The sequence below is a fragment of the Neomonachus schauinslandi genome, chromosome 6 (genome assembly GCF_002201575.2).
Source record: "Neomonachus schauinslandi chromosome 6, ASM220157v2, whole genome shotgun sequence".
NCBI lineage: Eukaryota > Metazoa > Chordata > Mammalia > Carnivora > Phocidae > Neomonachus > Neomonachus schauinslandi.
The window spans coordinates 551,231-574,191 of record NC_058408.1 but is presented as its reverse complement, the minus strand read 5'-3'; the positions used below and the strand labels follow the sequence as shown (position 1 = coordinate 574,191).

General features: G+C 42.4%; 1 protein-coding gene across 16 annotated transcripts in view; it reads right to left on the bottom strand.

Annotated features, from left to right (window-relative positions):
- Positions 1–22,775, bottom strand: part of UBAP2L (ubiquitin associated protein 2 like) — a 42,457-nt gene extending 19,682 nt beyond the window's left edge. For 7 of the 16 annotated variants that reach the window (XM_021682180.1, XM_021682182.1, XM_044915848.1 and 4 more), the window contains exons 1-11: positions 22,614–22,688; positions 18,295–18,424; positions 17,523–17,600; positions 16,829–16,939; positions 12,391–12,559; positions 11,905–12,000; positions 11,204–11,249; positions 10,241–10,353; positions 5,790–5,842; positions 4,099–4,184; positions 1,623–1,794 (exon numbers count right to left, since the gene is read on the bottom strand). In XM_021682180.1, the coding sequence (XP_021537855.1) occupies positions 1,623–1,794; positions 4,099–4,184; positions 5,790–5,842; positions 10,241–10,353; positions 11,204–11,249; positions 11,905–12,000; positions 12,391–12,559; positions 16,829–16,939; positions 17,523–17,600; positions 18,295–18,384 (1,014 nt within the window). In that variant the 5' untranslated portion in view covers positions 18,385–18,424; positions 22,614–22,688. Of the gene's footprint in view, positions 1–1,622; positions 1,795–4,098; positions 4,185–5,789; positions 5,843–8,369; positions 8,430–10,240; positions 10,354–11,203; positions 11,250–11,904; positions 12,001–12,390; positions 12,560–16,828; positions 16,940–17,522; positions 17,601–18,294; positions 18,610–22,613 lie in introns of those variants that run through there. The other 9 variants (XM_021682177.1, XM_021682179.1, XM_044915845.1 and 6 more) reach the window with 6 other exon arrangements.
- Positions 22,776–22,961: the final 186 nt, after the last annotated feature.

Sequence of the window (22,961 nt, the reverse complement as noted above, 5' to 3'; positions counted from 1 at the left end):
AATGGGAAAAAAATTAAATAGCATTCTGATTAATACAGCTAATGGGAAGAACACAATGGTATTTTTATTTATTTTTACAATGGTATTTTTATTTAGCTTAACATCATGTGACACATTAAATAGAATGTTAAGATAAATGAAATACGCTGAAAATTTGATACCAGAGTTTGAATTTGGTTGTAAATCTTTACAATCCAGACATTAAAAAGGCAATTAAAAGAGATACAGAGCACTTCACCACATTTTCCCGCCATTTATCTCAAGGGTTGGCAGTTATTTCCTTAACTTTATGACCCCTTCTTACGGCTTTTGTCTCATTCTCTCTCTTTTTTTTTTTTGAGAGAGAGAGAGGGGGCATGTGCGCGCGTGTGCTCACACAAGCGAGCACAAACAGGCTCCCCACTGAGCAGGGAGCCCCACTCGGGACTCGATCTCAGGACATCACGACCTGAGCCAAAGGCAGATGCTTAACCAACTGAGCCACCCAGGCGTCCTTCATTCTCTCTCTTTTAATCCCGACGCTCTGCTCCCTGTCCCTTCTTCCCCACCTTTCCTCACTTGTCACCTTTCGTATATGGCAGAACATCAATCACCAAATTACTACTGACACGCACAGAAAAATTTTTAGACAATAGTTAAAAAACTGACAGTTCCGATTAGAGACTAACTCAGCAGTTTTATATTTAAAATAATTACTATAATCCTACTACTGGAAAAATAAAATTATATGCACACACAAGGTCTCTTACCTCTCACAACTACAGTATCCCTCCACCAAAAAATAAACAAACAGACAGGAAGGGAAAAGCAAAAAGAAAAAAAGGAAAGTAGTTCTTCTTAGGATTTGCTGACTATAAAAAAAATTGGTCCCCCCGTGATCTCCTTATTTGCTGCAAATAAAGTTTCCTTTCTGTGACAACTCAAATAATAGTAAAAAATATTGGTTCATCGTCTTTGTTTAGTTTAAATGATTTCTTTGCTATAGTTAATGACCTTAAATTTTTTAACTGAATCAGTAAGTCACATGCCGTAAGTACTCCAGGTATTAATAAACAATACCACTGGTGCTCCCACATTCGTATAGCCCTTATTCACGACCTTATTTCATCTTTCTACAGCTCAGTAAGGCAGGCAAAGCAAGTACTCTTATCCCTGCTTCCTGAGAACGGGAGTAATAGATAGTAAGTAGAAACTTTCATGAAAACTTCAAGTTTTTGGAAGCCTAGTCCAGAAATGTCTGGTTTAAACAAATTTATATGGCAATTCTGTTCTATCAACAAATAGGGAAGTGCTACAACCTCCCATCAAAGTTCAATTAGGATTTAAAAAGGATTAAAATTTGATGTCATTTTTTCTTCTCTTTAAGAGCAAATAACGCTCAGCACAGTGACTATTCAGTGATGCGCACTCATTTTTAGAATAAGATTCAGTGTGTCCAAAACGAAGTCCTCCTCTGGCGGCACCCCTACTACCCACTCCTATGTCTCTACACCCAAGGTTGCTTAGAGGACAAAAGGGGATGCTTTACCCTGCCCCAAATCTCTGTCACCAGAAGGCAGTACTGCATGTATGTGCTGGGGTTGACAGGAAAGTGGTTAGAAGACACCATGATTCCTACTTACCATACTGTGATGAGAAAATGTGTTTCCGGAAGCAGGCTGTGTTATGGCACTCTGCTTTGAATTACTGAACACCAGAGGCTGGGCAAGAGAAGGAGCCTGAGATGGATCCAGATTAGATGAATCATTCTCCACTGAAGATGGTGTCTTCCCCAACAAAACAGCAAGGTCAATTCTAGTGGGGAGATGCAACATCTTGATGAATAATGACAGAACATTCTAGCATTCCCCAACTCCCAAATCAAATTATGGTTAGATCAAAATGAAGTCACTCATCAATAACACAAAGACCTGAAATGCTTAATTTACCAAAATAATTGACATGTAAGAGCCACTATAGGATCTAGCTGTGTTCCAATAGCGTTGTCAACCATAATAATGTTAAATATTTCAATTTAGTGAAATCAATTTAAGGGAATACCAAATGTAAGTTTTAATACAGCAGCTTGATATTTGGGCCAAAATTACAATTTTTTAGCCAATATTTTATTTTTTTTTATTTTTTAATTTTTTTTTAAGATTTTATTTATTTATTTGAGACAGAGAGAATGAGATACAGAGAGCATGAGAGGGAGGAGGGTCAGAGGGAGAAGCAGACTCCCCGCCGAGCAGGGAGCCCGATGCGGGACTCGATCCTGGGACTCCAGGATCATGACCTGAGCCGAAGGCAGTCGCTTAACCAACTGAGCCACCCAGGCGCCCCATAGCCAATATTTTAATACTTAATACCTGTCATTACCAATACCCAATATGTAAAAACATATACTAGAATACTGGCATCTTCTTCAAGTGTCTTTGGAACTTCCCCTCCAATTTTATAAAATTTCCAAAGTTACCTGTGGTATAATAAAAAAATTTGGTTTTGCCTCCAGTTATTGGCACAGAGCTCCTGAAACACTTAAAATTTCCTGAATGTCTTTTGTTATTCATAATAAGCCTCTTTATTTTATTTTTATGACAGAGAGAATCCTTTTTACGATTTTATTTGAGAGAGAGAGAACGAGTGGTGGGGAGGGCAGAAGGAGAGAGAGAAGCAGACTCCCTGCTCAGCAGGGAGCCTGATGCGGGGCTTGATCCCAGGACCCAGAGATCATGACCTGGGCCAAAGGCAGATGCTTAACTGACTGAGCCACCTAGGCGCTCCGAGAGAGAGAATCTTAAGCAGACTCCATGGCCAGCATGGAGCCCTCCATGGGGCTCCATCTCATGACCCTGAGATCACAACCTAAGCCGAAATTGAGTGGACACTTAACTGAATGAGCCACCCAGCCGCCCCATAATGAGCCTCTTTCAACCAAAGTTTATGATAATGAGGTTACTCAGGGTGGGTCCCCCCCCCCATAGCTTCAGGAAGGGAGCTGCCACCTGAAACACCAGGAAGGGATTTAAAGGTTTAGAACTTTCAGCCCCAGCACAATCTACCCACTCTTAGGGTTGAAAGGGAGCTGGGGACTGCCTTTCATAGCCAATGGCTTAATCAATCAGGCCTATTTAAGTAATGAAATTTAGGGGCTTTGTGCCCGACCCCACGCCCCACCGTATGCAACTCTTCCATTTGGCTGTTGTTCCTGAGTACTGGTTATAACAAACCAGTGATGGCAAGGTACCTCTTCCCTGAGTTCTTAGAGTCATGTTAGTGGATTACTGAACCTAAGAAGGAGGCTGTGAGAATCCCCAAATTTGTAGTCAGCCAGGCAGAAGTGTGTGGATAGCCTGGGACCCCATTTGCAGCTGACCTCTGAAGCAAGGGCAGTCTGGTGGGATAAAGGTGTCAACTAGGGTCTGTGCTAACACTGGATAGTGTCTGAACTGAATTACTGAACACCTAGTCGGTGTCAAAGAACTGAAGAACTGGTGTCAGAAAAACAATACGCATCAGCTCTGGGGGTGATGGACCTAACATCCTATTTCTAGTGCAATTCAGGGCCTCTGAGTCAACAGCTATCATACCCAGGTCTAGAAATAATCCAAGGGGATTTCCAAAGATAAAAATATTCCTGGTAAGTGTTTCTCCCTCTACTGACCCCAATACCTAGGGTTCAAGTTCGTAAAAGTTCATTAGCCAGATCCTACGGTAAAAATGATCACTTTACTCAGTAGGCTCACTGGACAAAAATCTTAATTATAAAGCAAGAAAAGAAGCTACTGAACAGTTCTGCAAACTCAAATAAATGAAAACACTTCCATGTTTAACTTTACCTTAATACAAGCTATATCGTGCTAAGTTTTAATTTAGATTGACCTACGTAATTAAAAAAGCTATTTTGGAGAGAATCATCTTTAAAATTATAATATATGGAGTTCCGTTCAATAGATCAACTCCTATAGACCTATCAATCACCTAAAGAGGAACCTAGTATGCTTTAGGTTACCATTCTACCAACACCATGGGAGCTTATAAAGGCCCAGTGCCACTCTCCTTAGAGCTCTCTCATCAGGCCCCTCCGGGAAAAGATGCTGAACTTTACCACACACTTGCCTCTGACCAGCAGTGATTGTCACATTCTCCGCAGGCAGAGGCACTGAAGACACATTAGAGGCAGTGAAGATCTTGGTCTCAGACAGCTGGAAAACAGAGGGATTAGTCACTCCTGGTGTCAGGTGGGCTACAGTCAGAAACCTGGCATAGATAAGGGGAATTTAACACCAAGGAAAAGGGAAAACCCTCAGAAGAGAAAACCACCTACCCAAAGGAACCCTACATGGACTGACCTCCATGCCCCTTCTAAACAGGCTCAATGATTTTATCAAAAGAGAGAGTAAAATCAAGAAACCTGGTAAAATATAGTGGAGTCACATGATATGCACACCAAACTTACAAGAAGCTAAATACACATGCTACACAGAAAAAGAGAGAAAACCTTTTTATACCTTCCCATCAGAGTTCCCAACTCCCACCTCGACCCAAACCAAACTTTATCTTCCACTGCTCCTCTCAAAGAAAGAAAGGTTACAGCCAAGACAAAGACAGAAATAAAAGAAATTAATTCCTAGCTTTTGAGCAGTAAGGACCCAAGTCCTGGTGAATTAAGGTCTTTTTAGGGATAATTTCAACAATACGCAATTTTTGCCTTAATGGTGACTTTATTACACCTAGTCTTTGTAGTATAAGACCCCAAAATTCGGTAAGCAACTTACCCTACTATTCAAAACTTGATTTGGTTTTGTTTTCACTTTTTGATTAAAATCTCTTTTCTAAAAACAGGGAATCCACTCCCCCAAATATACAGTTCTCTGAAAGTTGCTTAACCAGACAAGCCAAATCTTAGAAAGTATTCACAAGGCAGTCTAGCTCAGGTACAACAGAAAAGAATCACCCTCTGATGCTGATGCATCTGAAATTTTAAAAACTCGGGCCTGGCAAACCAAAACAGTTTGACATATCACTCTCTTCCCGTATGAGCTATCTTGCCTGAATATATACAAGTATAGAAAAGTAGACTGAAAAATGTTAAAACAGGAGTTAATCCGTATCACTGAAAAGTAGAATTGATCACAAAAACTTGACTGGGACCAAGAATCAGCAAAATTCTTTTACTGAGGTACTACTCCAGTGAAGTCACAGGGCTTGTTTACATGCCACCTTTGTGCCAGCCATGTACAAGGTTTCCAAACTGAGTCAAGCTGGAAGACGGCCAGTCCTATATATTTGTCTCAATTACAAAGTTGGGCTTCAAGTAAGTAAAAGGGTTCCAGAACCAACCAGATTGTAAACTTGAGGACGTGGTACAGTATCTTTCACTTTGTACCCACCTCTAAGCCAATTCCAGGACCATACACCCATGCCTGAATGTGAACCAAATAACAGAACTAGCTCCGGTAGTCACGCGTCACCAGCGGCTGTTACTCAACGCACTACCTGCCTGACTCCATTTCCTGCCCTAACCCAACCACCATCTCTTCCTGGGATAAATCCGACAATCAGATATTGGACTTACACAGGTGCACTTGCCCTTTCCATAGTCTGGTTCCACAGAGTCCTGTTCATGCCCAGTCTCCTTCATATAACATATGTGAAATGTTCTGGCTCAGAACACTATTTTGGATGTAAAAGTTTTGGGTCAGAATCTTAAGGGTGAATTTTGAGGGGTAGAAACATACCCATTTTCTATCCCTAAACACCACTTAGGGATAGAAGGCACTAGTGAGGAATGACCTGGGAATACCTACATCTTCATTCCAATCTTCAGTTCCCCACTCCTCTGTTGCAGTCCTCCACGCACCTGGCAATAAAGAAAAAACAGTGAAGTAATTTTAAGTGCCAGTACAAGGCATGTGCAAAAAACACTAGTGTATTAACATTTTGGCAGCCAAAAGTGTAACCAGAGTTTAGTAATCAGAAGGGATTCCTAGGCTCCAGGAGGAGAAAAAGACTATTTAGAAAGTAATACCTCAGAACACCAGAGTTTTAATAAGATTATGGTTTCACACCTACTTTCAGGTTTTGTTACACAGTTTTTGTTTTGTTTTGTTTTTTTTAAAGATTTTATTTATTTATTTGACAGAGAGAGATCACAAGTAGGCAGACAGGCAGGCAGAGGGAGAGGGAGAAGCAGGCTCTCCGCTGAGCAGGGAGCCCAATGCGGGGCTCGATCCCAGGACCCTGGGATCATGACCTGAGCCGAAGGCAGATGCTTAACCATCTGAGCCATGCAGGCGTCCCTTGTTACACAGTTTTAATAGCAAAGACAGTGGGAGTGGGGAGCCGGGGGACAAGAAACCCAACGCTCCAGGCAAACTCTTAAACCCTTCAGCCCTCCAACTTAGTGGTCAATTTAAGCGAAACGGCAGTAGCCAATTTAAACCAGAACATAAACTACACCTACTCATCTGGTATGAGACAACACTGTGGGCAGTCTGGAGAGAGCAGTGAGGAGGAACACAAATGGCTGCCACACCATAGTGGATGGCAGAGAAGAAGGACCAGCTTCCAAACTAAGGGCACGAACAACTATCTGCTATAGAACTCAATTTAAAAATGTATACTCAGTAGCAGTCAAGTTTATAGATCTTATTGGTCTAACCCTAAGAAACCCTCACGGGTCTTGCTCTTTTCAAAGGACACTGGCCAAAACTGAGAAATCAGATGTGTCTGTTAGTTATTACCCTAACCCTAATCCTACAGAATGTGACAGCTAACCTGCAAGGGGCACTGCACAGACAATGCAGGTGCACACCCTCCTCATGGTGGTAATAATGAAGTCAGGATAGTTTCTATAGGAAAGGTCCATCAGCAATCAAACCACCTTCCACACTCCCCTTGCTTTGCTTCACGTATACACAGATCCTCAGAAAGGGAAACTGTTCTATGAATGCCAGGATTCCTCCCTTCAACAAGGAGCACAGCAATAAATAACAACCTGCCTACAGAAAAGGACAAGAACACTCCTTATTTTCTTCTCTAGAAGAACAGTACATATTGATTAACTCTTAAAGTCTTCTTTCCAAATGGAGAAACCTTCTTAAAAGAATAAAAGTCTGCCATTCAGATATTTTACTGTCAATGAAGAGAAATATTCTTTTTTTTTTTTTTTTTTAGATTTTATTTATTTATTCATGAGAGACAGAGAGAGAGGCAGAGGGAGAAGCAGGCTCCCAAGCAGCAGGGAGCCCGATGCGGGACTCGATCCCAGGACGCTGGGATCATGACCTGAGCCGAAGGCAGACGCCTAACCATCTGAGCCACCCAGGCACCCAGAAGAGAAATATTCTAAACCTACAAAACCTGGGGCGCCTGGGTGGCTCAGTCGTTAAGCAGCTGCCTTCAGCTCAGGTCATGGTCCCAGGGTCCTGGGATCCAGCCCCATATCGGGCTCCCTGCTCCGCGGGGAGTCTGCTTCTCCCTCTCCCGCTCCCCCTGCTTGTATTCCCTCTCTCGCTGTCTCTGTCATAAATAAAATCTATAAATAAATAAATAAATAAATAAACCTACAGAACCCATCTGAAATTCTTCTAGGGGCGCCTGGCTGACTCAGGCAGACCATGTGACTCTTCATGTTGGGGGTCGTGTATTCAAGCCCCACACTGGGTGTGGAGAATACGTCAAAATAAAATCTTAAGAAAAAAAAATGAAATTCTTCTGAACTTTTAATAATGAAAGAACCCTATTTGCTAGAGAAAAAGATGTTCATTATAATACCTCTCCCAGGGCGTTATAACTGGACCAGGGAAATTCCAAACCACTTAATAATGGCAATGTTCTCCAAATCAAACTAAAGTCCAATCTCAGTTCAGACAAGTTACAAAGCACATTTTTCTCGCTCCCTGGTGACCCTGCTCTTCCTCTGCACGGACATCTGTCCTGCCCTGGATAAATGGAACCCAAAACCTGTCCATATACACAATCCTGGAGTTGGAAGTAACCTCCTATTGATAGGCTCTCTCCCTGCACTCTGGAGACTGCATCTGGGATGGAAAGGAGGAATGGAGATGCCTACTTGATCCCATACAGGATGTGCAGTCGTGGCCAAGAAGGCTGTACTGAGGGGGCACAAAGGAAAAGAAAGACGGCAAGGCTCTGAATGACAGAGAGAGGTTTCTATTCTGTCAGCAGACAGCAATCAACGTAAATGTTAAATCTTCACTAAGGGACAAAATTTTTTAAGAAGGAAAAGCAGGCATAGAGTATGAGAGAGAAAGGCAGAAAAGGTAAAAAGCAGGACGACAGAAAAATGACATATCCACAGATATTTCAATTCATAAAAATCTATAAAAATATCCGGGGCAGTTAGGCGCCTGGATGTATCATACCAGGAGCAGTCTCAAATTTTCGGGGATAATTTGACCCCTCAACCCCAATGAAATCAAGTCCTGAAACAAAAAAGAAAAGAAAAGAAAAAACAACCAATGAAATTTTGCTTATGAATAAGAACATCTGCCCCCAAAACACAATTCCCACTGTACCTGTGGATATTTTAAGGGTAGGTTTGAATTTCTTTTTAAATAAAAAAGGGAATTTGATGTTTGCTATCATGAAAACACAAAAAGATCATGCACAAAAGTCAGTTCATGCTGTGAAATTAACAATGGAAATGCATGAAGCTACACCCAACTCTTTCACATTAACAAGATGACAGCAGCATCACACAGTCTTTCATTTAGCCACAAGTCAGATTTCTGATTCTAACCTCCCAAATCTGCTATACTTCTACTCAGAAGAAATAAACACACTTATCATTCCTTGTTTCCAAACCAGATCCTTGCTGAAAACAGCTAAGGCTTGCATTCTAGGACGGGAACTCCATGCCTGATTTTCCATCCACAACTGAAAACAAATCCCTTAACGTCTATTATTTTTTCTGCCAATGACAAAAAACCAAATACCCAAGAACTAGAGCTCAGAAACAGTAACTTTTGTTAATCAGACTGCTACCACTGCCTCTACAAAGCCATCAAGAGATGAATGAAGAGCAACTCTGTGCCTCCAAAGTAATAAAAGACATTTCTTAGCCAAATGGTCTAGGGAATTAAACAGATCCCATCTTGTCAGTAACTCAACTTCAGCCTCCACCAATGGGAAAACTGTATTCAAAAGCCATTTATAAGATAGTGTGTTAAACAAAAAGCAAATAACATTCAGAACCTAAAGTATAACATCTTGTAGGCAGCAGATGAACTGTTTGTGCCAAAGACACTCCTAAAGACAGAGATAAAGATCAATGATCTTTGAAAAGGGGCAAGGCAAGTAAATGGATAAGGAGTCAAAGAGCCTAATGCATGCTCTACTATTAAATCACTCCCCCCTTTACAGGAGAAAAGGGTCTCAAGCTCTCCATGTGTTGGCTCAGCCATAAGGATGTTAGTGATCTCATAAGAATAAAAGACGCTAGAGCCTAAGAGGCTGTTCTTATTTAAAAGGATAAAAGTTAAAAAAAAAAAAGAGGAAGGTAAAAGTATCTTTTACTCCCAAACATCTCTTGATATATCCCATAAGCCTAAAATATCCTTAAATATATACACCCTACCCAGATACAGATACCAAAGTCAGCTAATGACAATAAAAAAATCTTACTCAAATCCCTTGATAGTCCTCCATGCTCAGAAGATTATCCAATAAATAGAGCTAGTAAGATACAATTTCCTTTTTCCCCAGATACTGAGATTTTCCAAAAATGAAGGGAAAAAAGATATTCTTATCTCAATGCCAGAAAACAATTAAGTTGTCAGTGGGCTTTGATTCTGGGCCTTGTTCACCTCTACAAGTAGTGTCTTGATTAATTATGGATACCTTTTCAGAAAGCAAAGCTAGACACCCTAACAGAAACCCTAGGAAACGCACCTGGACCTAAGAGCAGCCACACAAGGTGACAAAAAGAACGGGGGCTCTGAGAGTCCAACAATTCTGAGTTCAAATACTAGCAAATTTCAACCACACTTTCAGTCTGCTTGTCATCTGGAGATGGCGACTAGCGTCAATCTCACAGAAGACCAGGTGAAACAGCATTACGAAGTGCCCACAGGCACATAATCAGGAAAGAATATACACAGTATTTCAACGGCCTTCCCTAGCTCCCCTATCTCTGCGCCCAAAAACTGTTCCTCTACTTTTTAATATGACGATAACCTCAAAGTAATTATTTCCTTAGGTTTTTAGAGACAAGAAACAATAAACAGTCACTCACTCGTCCCATCATCTGGTTCGAAGTGGCCAGTGTTGTTCCACGTATTGCCGCTGTTATTGCCATAGTTATCATCAGTATTGGCCGGCTCTGCATAATCAGCTGGGTTAAAGGTTCTGGGGGTGGGGGGAGGAAAAAAAAAGCTTAAAAGAGTCTCTGACCTTTAAGCAACACCAGCAAAAATTAACTCAGAGACGGGGGGCCACAAGAATCTTGACTTTTCCCTATTACAAATCAACCACAGTCCCATTCTATAATCCTATATATGTCTACTTCCCTCACTTACCAGCCTATCTAAAACTCTGTGGTATAATCTCAATTTATATCTACACTTTATTCTGGATTAGAACATCAAGAATCATAATAAAATCCACGTGAGGGGCGCCTGGGTGGCTCAGTTGGTTAAGCGACTGCCTTCGGCTCAGGTCATGATCCTGGAGTCCCTGGATCAAGTCCCGCATCGGGCTCCCTGCTCGGCAGGGAGCCTGCTTCTCCCTCTGACCCTCCCCCCTCTCATGTGCTCTCTGTCTCTCTCATTCTCTCTGTCTCAAATAAATAAATAAAATCTTTAAAAAAATAAATAAATAAAAATAAAAATTAAAAAAATAAAAAAATAAAATAAAATCCACGTGAAATTTTGGAAAACAGCAGGTATATGCATTCAAATGAAGCTATGAATGGACCTTGAGAGCTTGTTTGGAGGTTCTAGCAGGGGAGCGCAGCTACTCATATACCCTTGACCGAAGAATGGTCCTCCTCATAATGACCCAGGTGGTGAACATTTACCTCTAAGCCCGAAGTCTACATACCTATCTGAATAAACGGTCTAGAAATCTTTCTGATCACAGTTCGGTTGAAGCTGCCTATTATCCTCAAGATACCAGGATATTAGCCCCTCTAGAATACTATGGTGATGCTTAGGGGGAAAAAATTTAAAGATTTTGGCATCAAATCAATGAAACTTACCCCATTCCTTGAGCAGAAAACCTTCCTCCTCGTCTACCAGAGCCACCTAAGGAAAAAAACAGAAAAAGAGAAGAAGAGAGAAATACTTTAGAAATTGATATAAAACTACCTTGCCAACTGAGGCAACTCTGGAATAGTTAAGTGGTTGATATTATTAGATGTTCTCTCATCCCGTAGCGTAGTTAATATACTACAGCAGGACAATCATTACTATTGACAGATTTTTCCCTTGCTAACCAAACTGCTGGGTCCTTAAGCAAATACATTAACATCAACAATAAAGACTAAAGAAGGGCGCCTGGGTGGCTCAGTCGGTTAAGCAACTGCCTTCGGCTCAGGTCATGATCCCAGGGTCCTGGGATCAAGTCCCACATCGAGCTCCCTGCTCTGTGGGGAGCCTGCTTCTCCTTCTCCCCCTCCCCCTGCTGGTGTTCCCTCTCTCGCTGTGTCTCTCTCTGTCAAATAAATAAATAAAATCTTTTAAAAATAAATAAATAAATAAAGACTAAAGAAAATGACACCTACCTTTCTTTCCCACTGTCCCACTCAGCAATCTCTAGAATTTGCATGACATCTCAACAACTAAGATAATGAGATGCCATGTGAATTTGCTTGTTTTCAAATAAAAGTAGACCCCTACAGAACGAATAAGAGTATCCTGCCCCCAATATTCATCCCCACCCCCCTAAGAAATTGATCACCTCTGCCTCGGCCACGTCCTCTTCTGCCTCTTTCTGTGCCTCTTCCAGAAGGCCCTCCACTCTTGGTGCCATCTAATCCATTTTCCTGACCCCGAACTGAAATTAAAAACACAGTCAGAGCAGAGTCAGTGGAATTTATGTAAATATGTAAATGGCATGTATAGATGGTGGTAGGGAGACAAAAACAAGGAAGAGAAAATGAGCTGGAAGGATGGGACATGATGGTTACTAGGGGAAAGGTGATGAACCACAACAGAGAGCTGTAAGTCAGACAACTTTACAAATGACTGCAGGGTAATTTCATGCCAAACTGGTAGCTAGAAAATGCTACATGTAGAGATACCAAGGTCTCAGAATAAACAGTGGCAAGAAAAAAATCAAAAGGATGATATTCTGGTTACTAGGTCCAGCTTAGCAAGGTCCTGACATCCCTGAAGTCCAGACATTATTGACCAACAGCTGGTTTTGTTAAAGCCCCATGCATACACTCTCGTCCACGGCTGGCACCTCTCCCTCGTCTTGGTGGCCCACCACGTCGCCGACTATAGTCTCTGTCACGGTCTCGATTTTCTTTGCCTTCCTCGTTGGATTCCGTTTGGCCACCATCCTTCTGTCCTGAGACGCCCTTCTTCTTCCCGACCATCTCCCACGAATGCTAAAGAAGAGCAGAGCATTCATGTCTAAACAATATGGATTGCTATCAGGAAACCACAGATAAAAGCTGGGAAAACTGTTAACCATTCTCCTCTCATCATCCAAGTCTAAGATATTTCCACTAATTTATGTCTGTTTAAATGGAGGATACAGACAAGAATCTCAATACAAATTCTATACCTATCACCGCAAAACGGAAGTCCTTTTTGGTAGGGGAGGTGCTTATAGCTAATGCATTGCAGGGATCACTTCCAAAAGGATTGCCAAGATCTGGATCCAGTGTAGTCACTTGGCAGATTAGTCAAAGGACCTAGTTATTGGTCCCTAACTTTCAAGGGTGTTTCCTGAGCTGAAAATATTAATTCCCTTTGGATTCAGTGACTCTCAACTTTTTATAATCTTATTCATGTCAAAGCAGAAAAGAACTAAAAGTTTCTAAAGCTTAACTTTGAATTCAGAATGAACGAACAGGATTTGACTCTTGGGCACATTCTCTAATCAAGCAACCCAAAATTTAGGAGGATAACAATTACACCTACTCCTCACCACCCACCCCCCCAACCACACTCCCTGACACGCACAACAATTTCCTTTGCTAAAAAGACCAAGCAGCAGTCAGAACCAACAGAGCCCTGGCCCTGAGACATGTGGACTATAGAAGCCTTCCATTCCAGGTTTTACATACTGTATTCTCTCTATAGCTCCTAAACTGATATAGTCCAATTAAACTTTCCCCAAAGCAGAATAATCTCGGACTCATTCCAGACTGCAGGACGGAAAATTTGTGATAAGGAAAGTAAGCTAAATTGTCTTGCAAAAACCTCATCCCTCAGGAAATGAGTTTTATTAAGTTTGAAGTTTTAAAAGCACACTCCTTGATTCACACATATTTTGCAGAAAATATGTACAAAGAAAAACTCCCAAACACCAAGACTACCAGATCTTTACAACCCTAGCTACCATCTTACTCAAACAACAATGACCCACTGCTCAGCAACAGCTATCCAATATGTAATAACTTCCAAGAATACGGACCAAGTATAATATGAAATGACTATTAATTTTTCCAGGGCTGATAATATTATGGTCATAGAAAATATCCTTCTTTAAGGGAAGCATGCTGCAGAGTATTTTATTTATGATGATTGTAACTTGCTTCCAAATAATTCCAGTGTCCATCAATGGATGAATAAACAAAATGTGGCATTTACATATAATGTAATATTGTTCAGCCTTAAAAAGGAGTGAAATTCTGACACATGGCCACAACGTGGATAAACTCTGAAAACACTACGCCAAGTAAGAAGACATAAAAAAAACAAATACTGAGGCGCCTGGGTGGCTCAGTCGGTTAAGCGGCTGCCTTCGGCTCAGGTCATGATCCCAGGGTCCTGGGATCGAGTCCCGCATCTGGCTCCCTGCTCCGCGGGGAAGCCTGCTTCTCCCTCTCCCACTCCCCCTACTTGTGTTCCCTCTCTCCTGTCTCTCTCTCTGTCAGATAAATAAATAAAATCTTTAAAAACAAAAACAAAAACAAAAAACAAATACTGTATGGTTCCATTACATGAGGTACCTAGAATAGGCACATTCATAGACACAGAAAATAGAAGAGGTTACCAGGAGCTGGGAAGATGGGGAAAGGGGGAGTTATTGTTTAAGAGATACAGTATTTCTTTGGAAAATAAAAAAGTCCCAGAAATGCAGGGGCGCCTGGGTGGCTCAGTCGTTAAGCGTCTGCCTTCGGCTCAGGTCATGATCTCAGGGTCCTGGGATCGAGCCCCGCATCGGGCTCCCTGCTCCGCGGGAAGCCTGCTTCCAATCCCCCTGCTTGTGTTCCCTCTCTCACTGCCTCTGTCAAATAAATAAATAAAATCTTAAAAAAAAAAAAAAAAAGTCCCAGAAATGCATAATGCTATGGGTTGCACAACATTGTCAGTTTACTTAATGCCACTGAATTATACACTTAAAAATGGTTAAAATGAGGGCGCCTGGGTGGCTCAGTTGGTTAAGCGACTGCCTTCGGCTCAGGTCATGATCCTGGAGTCCCAGGATCGAGTCCCACATCGGGCTCCCTGCTCAGCGGGGAGTCTGCTTCTCCCTCTGACCCTCCTCCCTTTCATGCTCTTTGTCTCTCATTCTCTCTGTCTCAAATAAATAAATAAAATCTTTAAAAAAAAAAATGGTTAAAATGATAGATTTTAAATATATTTTACTATAATTTTAAAAAAATGTTTTTAAGTTAAAAACTCAGCTTAAGGGTGCCTGGGTGGCTCAGTCGTTAAGCGTCTGCCTTCAGGTCATGATCCCAGGGTCCTGGGATCGAGCCCCACATCGGGCTCCCTGCTCGGCAGGAAGCCTGCTTCTCCCTCTCCCACTCCCCCTGCTTGTGTTCCTGCTCTCTCTATCTCTGTCTCTGTCAAATAAATAAATAAAATCTTTAAAAAAAATCAGCTTAAAATTATAGCAAAATCATAACCATAATTCTAAAGAATCTACAATAGTTGACTAATAATTTTTTAAAAGATTAAGTATCCACCCAGCACTTGGCAGCTCCTCGCTGCCCAGTCTTCCAGTCCAAGCTCATTCCACACTACAGCTGGTGGGTCATTTTATGCTCACAGTAGCTTCAATTCATAAGTTATAGTACCTCTATTATACCTAAGTCTGCATCAGAAACCCTGGAAACTAGACTCCAAACAGCTAGCTTTCCTCAAAACGTGGCAAGTTTCAGAAACCCGTCACCTTTTCCCTTCTCTATGGTATGTATCAGCTGCTGGCACTACCCAAGTTCTATAAGGAAACGGAATTACTATGATCTTCCCAAAGGCACTGCCAGTTTTCTGATATGATCTCATCCTCCCAAATACATCCAACATCCCCTGGCAGCTGATACTACTCTCCACTGGTTTCACTAGCAGCTGGTTTACTTGTGGCATAAGCTCACATTCTCCAGTTTGTTTTCCTTTTCTGGTACTATGGATGGTTAGGTTTGTAGCATTAGGCAGAAGATGCTGGAAGGTGCAAGAAAATGTGACTTGAAGGAAAGAGGGAGGGAGGGAGGGAGGGAGGGAGGAGGAAGGAAGGAATCCAGACTTTTAAGTCATGAGTAGTCCCACCTCTTCCCCCAACCCAAAAATCTTGCAGACAATTATTCTAGTAAACTCAAAGTGAGCCAAAGGCACTCTTATCTGATTATCCAAACAGTAATTTTCAAATAAGATCAATAATGTAAAATCTAAGACCACACTTTTTTTTTTTTTCAAGTAAACTTTACACCCAACATGGGGCTTGAACTCACGACCCTGAAATCAAGAGTCACCTGCTCCCGACTGAGCCAGCCAGGCTCCCTTAAGACCACATTTTTGAAGAGAAAAATCCACAAATTTAAGCTTAATGACTATAAAGTCTTCCACTATTATTTCCTATTGTCTCAAGGAAACTGACAAACCTCCAACATTTAGCTAATGTGACACCGTAACACCAGTAAGCTGATCTCTCTAAGGGTGAACTCTGGTTATCTATCCCAACCAAAGATCCTCAGTGTAAGACCAAGTAAATGAAAATTACTTTAAGATGATACACTGCTCATTAAAACAATAAAGTTCTCTGCTAAGCACCACAGGAACATCCCAAAGGTTAGTAAGGCAGAACCCCTGTTCTTAAGGGACTTAACAATTTGGGACAGTGATAAGACAAGCACAAAAATACAAGGATCTCATTAAGTGGAAAGGAGAAGAGGTGAAATTCTAGGGCAAGAGGTCCTCCAAGATATCCCCCATCATCTCCAGGGACGGTCAAAAGGCTGTTCACGCTCTCTCGGCTACCTCAACAGACACAGGTTCAAGCAATGAAAATGTCTTGTAGAAGGTGACACTGATGACAAAGTCTGGAAATCAGAATCCACTAGTTTGTGTGACTTTATTCAACGGCAACAGAAGAGGTGAGCAGAATAGTCTATGATTAGTAACCAAGGCTGATACATAGCATCTCTAATTCAGACTAACCCAGTCTGGAAAACAGTAGCTAGCCTAGAATGAATAATTTATTCTAAGCAAATTGAAAGAGACAGATTTTATGTTTTCTCCTACTTATTGCATATAAATTCTAAGTATTTGCAACCCACAGCAAACGATCTCCAGGACAGTTCTCTGCTCCATTTGGAGAATAAGGTACTCTCCTTTAAGTTGAGTTACTCCACTTGCTATTTTTAGAATATTCTGAGCTTCTCAGCCAGGGACCCACTTTCTCGAACGCTCTATTAACACTCTACCGTATCTGGGTTTCCTTCCAGTAGGACATTGATGGCTCTGTTGACATCTCCATTGCAGTCATGCAAAGCAATGACACATTCATCCTGGTTCTTGCCTGTGATATCAATCAACTGAAAGAAAAAGATCAGCAACCATCATGAACAAGCTTGCACTCCTCACAAAAGGAAACCAGGTGAGCAAGAGAAAGGGGAGAAGATACCAACGGAGTCTGAAGGAACCCCAGGCCTAAAAAAGCAAAATATGCAGAATTTTGGTATTCTAGTTCAATAAGCAAAATATTACCACCTCTGATTAGGAATGGGGTCAAAAGTATTTATAAAACAATCAAACAATAAAGTATCTAATAGACAATCAAACCCAGAAGCACATAGGCTTCAGCATACCATGAATTTCTACAGTTCCTAGATGGCACAACGCTCAAAGTTGCTAGAAAAATGGCATCAACAAAGTCATCTGATAAATAAGAAGTTAAAATTAAGATAAAACCTTTTCAAACAAGGTAGCTGTCCAAAGGGGGACGGTATATCAGACAACAAAAGCATTTACTTACTGGCTTAACCTATTTTATTTCAGGTCATAATTCTTTTAATACCTACAAGTACAAAGTACCCCGGTAGCGATTTATGACATTTAACTATGCTTTAATCCTGATGTCTTTCCCCATGGCTTATAGCAAATCAACAACACACTCACTTGTTTCACCTTTTCCTCAAAGTCAGCATCATTATGGTCTGAAATCATCTGTGCAAGTCGAATTTGTTCCGCAGTGGCCTAGAAATTAAGACAAGTTCAAGAAAGCATGATCAAAAGACAACAGTTTAGAGAAATAAGAGGGACCTATGTAGTCAATAATCCACCCCACCTCCCAGCCCAATTTCCTTCTCCTTGTTACAAATGACCAAGTAGTAAAACACTAACATCAATTAAGATGCCTAAATTTGCAAAATGACAAAAAAATAAACGCTGAAGCTATTAGTATTCCACTCTATGATCCCTAAAAAACCAGGGAGATTTCCACCAATGTTCACAGTTAAAGAAGCTCCCATTTTGGGATCAGAGCACCTCTTTGAAACATTTGTGCCTTAAGTAATTCACATTTATTTGCAAAGTCATGTGTAAACCCTGTTCCCGTTTCTGCAAGGACCAGTGCCATCCCCTTATCTCTAGGGCTGAGAATAACATAAGATTTAGTCTGAGGGAAATGCTACCTTAAAGATACAAAGCACAGACAAGACCCATTCTTTCCAAGTCTCATAATGCAGTATTAAACAACAAAAAGCAAGCAAAGTGCATCATAGCATATCTTTAACAGTCATCAGACCCTAAGTAAAAACAGCCAAGTACTAGAAAACAAGAATAAAAAACCCAAACCAAGAATCCAAAGCACAGAATGACGCTGCACTGGATGGAAACCAGTATCAACCAGCAATGCTACCAATAAATCCGTATCCCTTGGGTTCTTTACCTGTGGCCGCTGCTTGTGCTGTGTCTGGTTTTGGTTTTGAGGTTGTTCCCAGTTTCCCCGGGCTCGGTTAGTGCCCACCGACGTCATCATTTACAGTATATACAAATAACAGTATTTACAAGGTAGAATACTGAAAGATTTAAAAAAATAATAATTTAGATGTTAAATACAGACAAAATATGTTTTCAAGCTCTTTTTCATCAGCATCTTCACCAAACACTTTCATTTTTTTAAAAGCAACAAACCAAGAAAATTCATCTGTTCTTAAGACATATTTAGCTTGATAAATTCCTTAAGGAACAATGGCTGTTAATCCATTTCTGTAGAACAAGAAATACATAAAGCATGTGTTAAGTGATGTTTTGTTTTTTTTTTTAAAGTCATGGGCACAGTTTGGTTACTAGTCCCCTATACACGAGCTTTGTGAAGTTTTGTTATCTTGATAGCAAGTAAAACAATGTTAATAATCAAAAGCCTTCTACACAGAAATATCTGAAGTCCCTTTGACAGAAGGAAAGATAATCAGCAAAACCTGGAAACAAAAGCCTTCCAGGAAGGGGGTTAGTCTATACTCCAAACAAATAAAAACAATTTAAAATACTGTACTCAGTCTACCTATGAAAACAGTCCTACCTCCCTTACAACCAGTTTATGTAAGTTGCATGCAACCTCCATCACTTGGGAAAGGAAAAGCTCAAGTCTAGCCTTTCTCCCTCAAGTTGTATCTCTCCTCATGCAGTGGGAGCTTCTATAACCTTCAACAAAACAAGTATTAGCCCCAGCGACTGCTCAGAATCTCAATTCCCTGGATAATTCCAACACACTGTTTTTGCAGCAACTTCTGTTGATCTCCTAGTCCACAGCTCCCAGGCACCAGAAATGCAAATACTCTTTACCACTCACCTTAATATATAGAGAATCCCAAATCTGTCCCATACCAAAAGCACCTAGCACAAAGTTTTATTTGGAAGAAAGGGCTTCTAGGATTATCATTTAATTTAAAAAAAAAATTTTTTTTTTTTAAAAGAAGAGTTGGGATTTTTTCTTAAGGTTTTATTTATTTGAGAGAGAGAGAGAGAGAAAGCACAAGCCAGGGGAGCGGCAGGCAGAGGGAGAGGGAGAAGCAGGCTCTCCGCTGAGCAGGGAGCCCAATGCGGGGCTTGATCCCAGGACCCTGAGATCATGACCCGAGCCCAAGGCAGATGCTTAACCAACTGAGACACACAAGTGCCCTTAGGATTATCATTTTAAACTTGAGACATTATTGCCAGCAATGGGACTTTGTTGTGTCTTTAAAGAGACAGAGAACAAGCAGGGCCTTCCCAAAACCAGAATGGTTTTTGTTATTAACAGTTCTAGCAAGCTAGGATTCTCCTGAACTTAAGTTCCCTCATTCATACTTCGCTTTATAACACAACCTCAGTGGCTGCATTTAGTAAACAAAGAAAATATCCACCATACGATGGAGCGCTCAAAATAAGACGTTACTCTGCACTGTTTTATTCCCTCCCAAAGAGGGTAAGTTTATATTTTCTGCTCTACATGTAATTTTTTTCATTAATGAAACTTTATATGGGTAATGCTAGACTGCCCAAAAGACAATGATGAATTTGAGGGAGAGGTAGGTTGGGCTTCTAAAGAAATAGAGAAGGATTATTAGGGAAGTGAATTTCACTGGTTTTTCAGGTCACAAAGAAAGCTAACTTCCCTGAGGATAAATTCTTCACCAAGTTGGATCAATCGGCTGCATAGGTCTTTGTTTTTGATACAGTATTAAGAGTTTTACATTCTCTATCACCAAAATTTTTAAAGAAATCTCAGAGCTAATTCTTTAACCACTACCTCTTCTCCCTACACACATGCACATGTGCACACAAAAGCCTGTAAATATTTCTAGCTAGTACAGGATTATTTGCTACACAGTAGTCCATTTTCCCAGACTGGCATTATAGCCAAGTTTCAGCACTCATAAAAAAACAAGTGTTCTTTAACCAGTACCCCTGGATTCAAATCAAAGAGAAAAATAAAAACTAGATGAAAACTATTATACTTAATAATCGGCTCTAAAATGAATTTCTAATGCGAATAAATGCGCCTGTAACTTACAAATATTGACTGCTTTCTACTTCACTTGTGATTTCAACTTACAAGCATAAGTAATACTACAAACATGAATTGCATGACTAGCAATGTGGATGACTACATATACTGTACCAGTGTAAATATATTAAAAAGTCATCTTGAAAGCCACATAATTACTGAGGAAAAATCCTGATCAGTCAGGCTGTTAACTTCCATTTCTTTCTTACAAGTGCTTCGAAATGTGTGACTAAGAAATTTTTACCACCTAGGTAGTAACAACACTGAGCGACAGGTCAAAAGTAAGTGATCCGGGATGGATCACCAGAGGGCACAAAATTAGTAGCCTTTTAGTAGCAAGCAGAGACACATACCTAGAGTTATCATAGTGGAGGGGAGGAATCTTAAGTACTTTTCCTTAGAAAATAAAAATATTTACGGGAAACACATGAGAAGTGCTGGGAGACCAAGGGAACAGTGCAGGAACAAATACTGGTTTCAACACAGGAGTGCCCTTGACCATCTTTTGAAAACCAGCTACTTGAAAAAATAGCCAGAGAAATTTTACGGAAAAAAATAAATAACAAGTATTTATTGAGTATCTATTATTTTAGGAAATACAAAAGCAGTATGACTTGGTTGCTGCCCTCAGGGAGCTTACAATCTAAGTTGAGAAACAATTCAGACACTCTGAAGCTGGACTGGGTAAGTAAGGCTTGGCAAGTAACAGAACAACTAATTCCCCTAGATGCTTTGTAGAAATGACCCCAGTATCCCCTTCTCCATATATTCGAGTCTAATTTTAAAAAAGAGTACTTGCCAGTTAGGACACATTTAGCAAAGAGGGGCTTCAAAAATCAGAAACAAAACAGTACATTTTAAGGTCTTTCATCATTAGTTCCGGGCCAGCAATACTTGCTGTTCACAACGGAAATAATCACTGGCACAGTCTACTCTTTTAAGGACAATGGTGTAGGATCTCAAAGCAGTTTTATCAACCCATACATAACTAACACGTTTTCGTCCTCCAGTAAGGCTGGTTGTCACTGACCCCCATCACCTCCCAGCAAGTCACATCACACATCCCCCAAACAGGATATGGGCGGTGAAAGGTGGATGGAGAGGACACAAAAAAAGCATTTCTCCATCTAATACTCAGGGACACTCAAAGGCGAAAACGGTAACAATGACAACAAAAAAGGCCTGCTACTGTGGTGTTTTTCCTTCCACAACATCCTACACCAGAGGTGGCTACATTTCAAGAACGGTGGAGGAGCAGTCTCCTGTTTGTGACATCAGTTTGCAAAGCAATTTAGGGATTGTCCACAAAGTGAAGGGTCGGAAGAGATTCGGAATTCCTGTCCTATTACGAGAAGAGTGAACAAACACCCCAGGGCTCTAGTGACGTCCCTTAGGCGTAATACACCCTACGGGGGTCTCCCCGTCCAGCTTCCCAATAGCATCACAACTGTCTGGGGTACCCGAAACTACAGCATGGACAACAGCAAGCCAACGACAGCAGCCACGAATACATTCCCAAAGCTGGGGCGCTGCGAGAGAAGGAAGGGCAGCCAGAGGAGCTGACAAAGAGGCTGGAAACGGAGAGGGGACGCAAGCCCACGCGTGGAGGATGGGAGGCTCACCCCGCTGCGCGCCACCTCGGGAGCTCCCGGGGCCAATCGCCTCCTCACCTCCCACCCGGAACAAATTAATCCTCCGCACTCCAAACTGAGGGCCACATGGGGGAGTTTGGGGCAGCTCCACCCCACCGCCCTCCCCCCGCCCGCCACCCCGAAACCAGGCCGGATCCGCACCCGAGGAGGCCCGCAGCGGGCCGGGAAGGGAGGAGGCCCCCGCGTCGTATTCACAGGCAGCGGCCAGGGCACAGCGGGCCCTACCTCAGGCGGGGCCCAGGCCGCGCTCGCTCGCGCTCTTCCTCGCTCTCCCTGCTCAGGCTCTAGCCGCATGGCCCCCCCCTCCGGCTGCCCAAGCCCCGCCCCGGCCACGCTCCCAAATCGAGGCCCCGGCTCCGGCGCGGCCCACTAGGCCGCAAATCCAACCATAAACAAAACCCCCGGCGGCCGACTCGAGGGGGGGCGCCGGGCTCGCACGACCGGGAGGGGTGTCCAGTGGGGGGAACGCACGGGGCGGGGGGCCTACGGGGGGGCGCCCGGCGGGGTAGGGGAGAAGGGAGGGATGGGAAAAGGAGACCGCGGATTTAAAGGGGCCGCGGACAATACCCGGCCCCGCCGCGCTGCCGCTGCCGCCGCCGCCGCCGCCGCCAACGCCGCTGCGCTCCCAACTTTACCTCAGTCTCCTCCACACTGACACCCCGGGCCGCGCCGCCCCTGTCACGTGACGTGAGGTTCCCTCCTCCCCACCCCCTCCCTCCTTTCCTCTCTCGCGCTCGCTCTCGCGCCTTCCCCCTCCCACTTGCCCGCCTGCGTCCCCCGGCACGTGACGCGAAAAGGGACGCGCACGCAAGCGTGCGCGCACCACTCCGCCAAGAGCCGCGGCGCTGAGGCTCCGCGCGTCCGCCCCGCCTCCGCCGCGTGACGCACGGGCGGCCTCCGCTTCCTGTTCCTGCG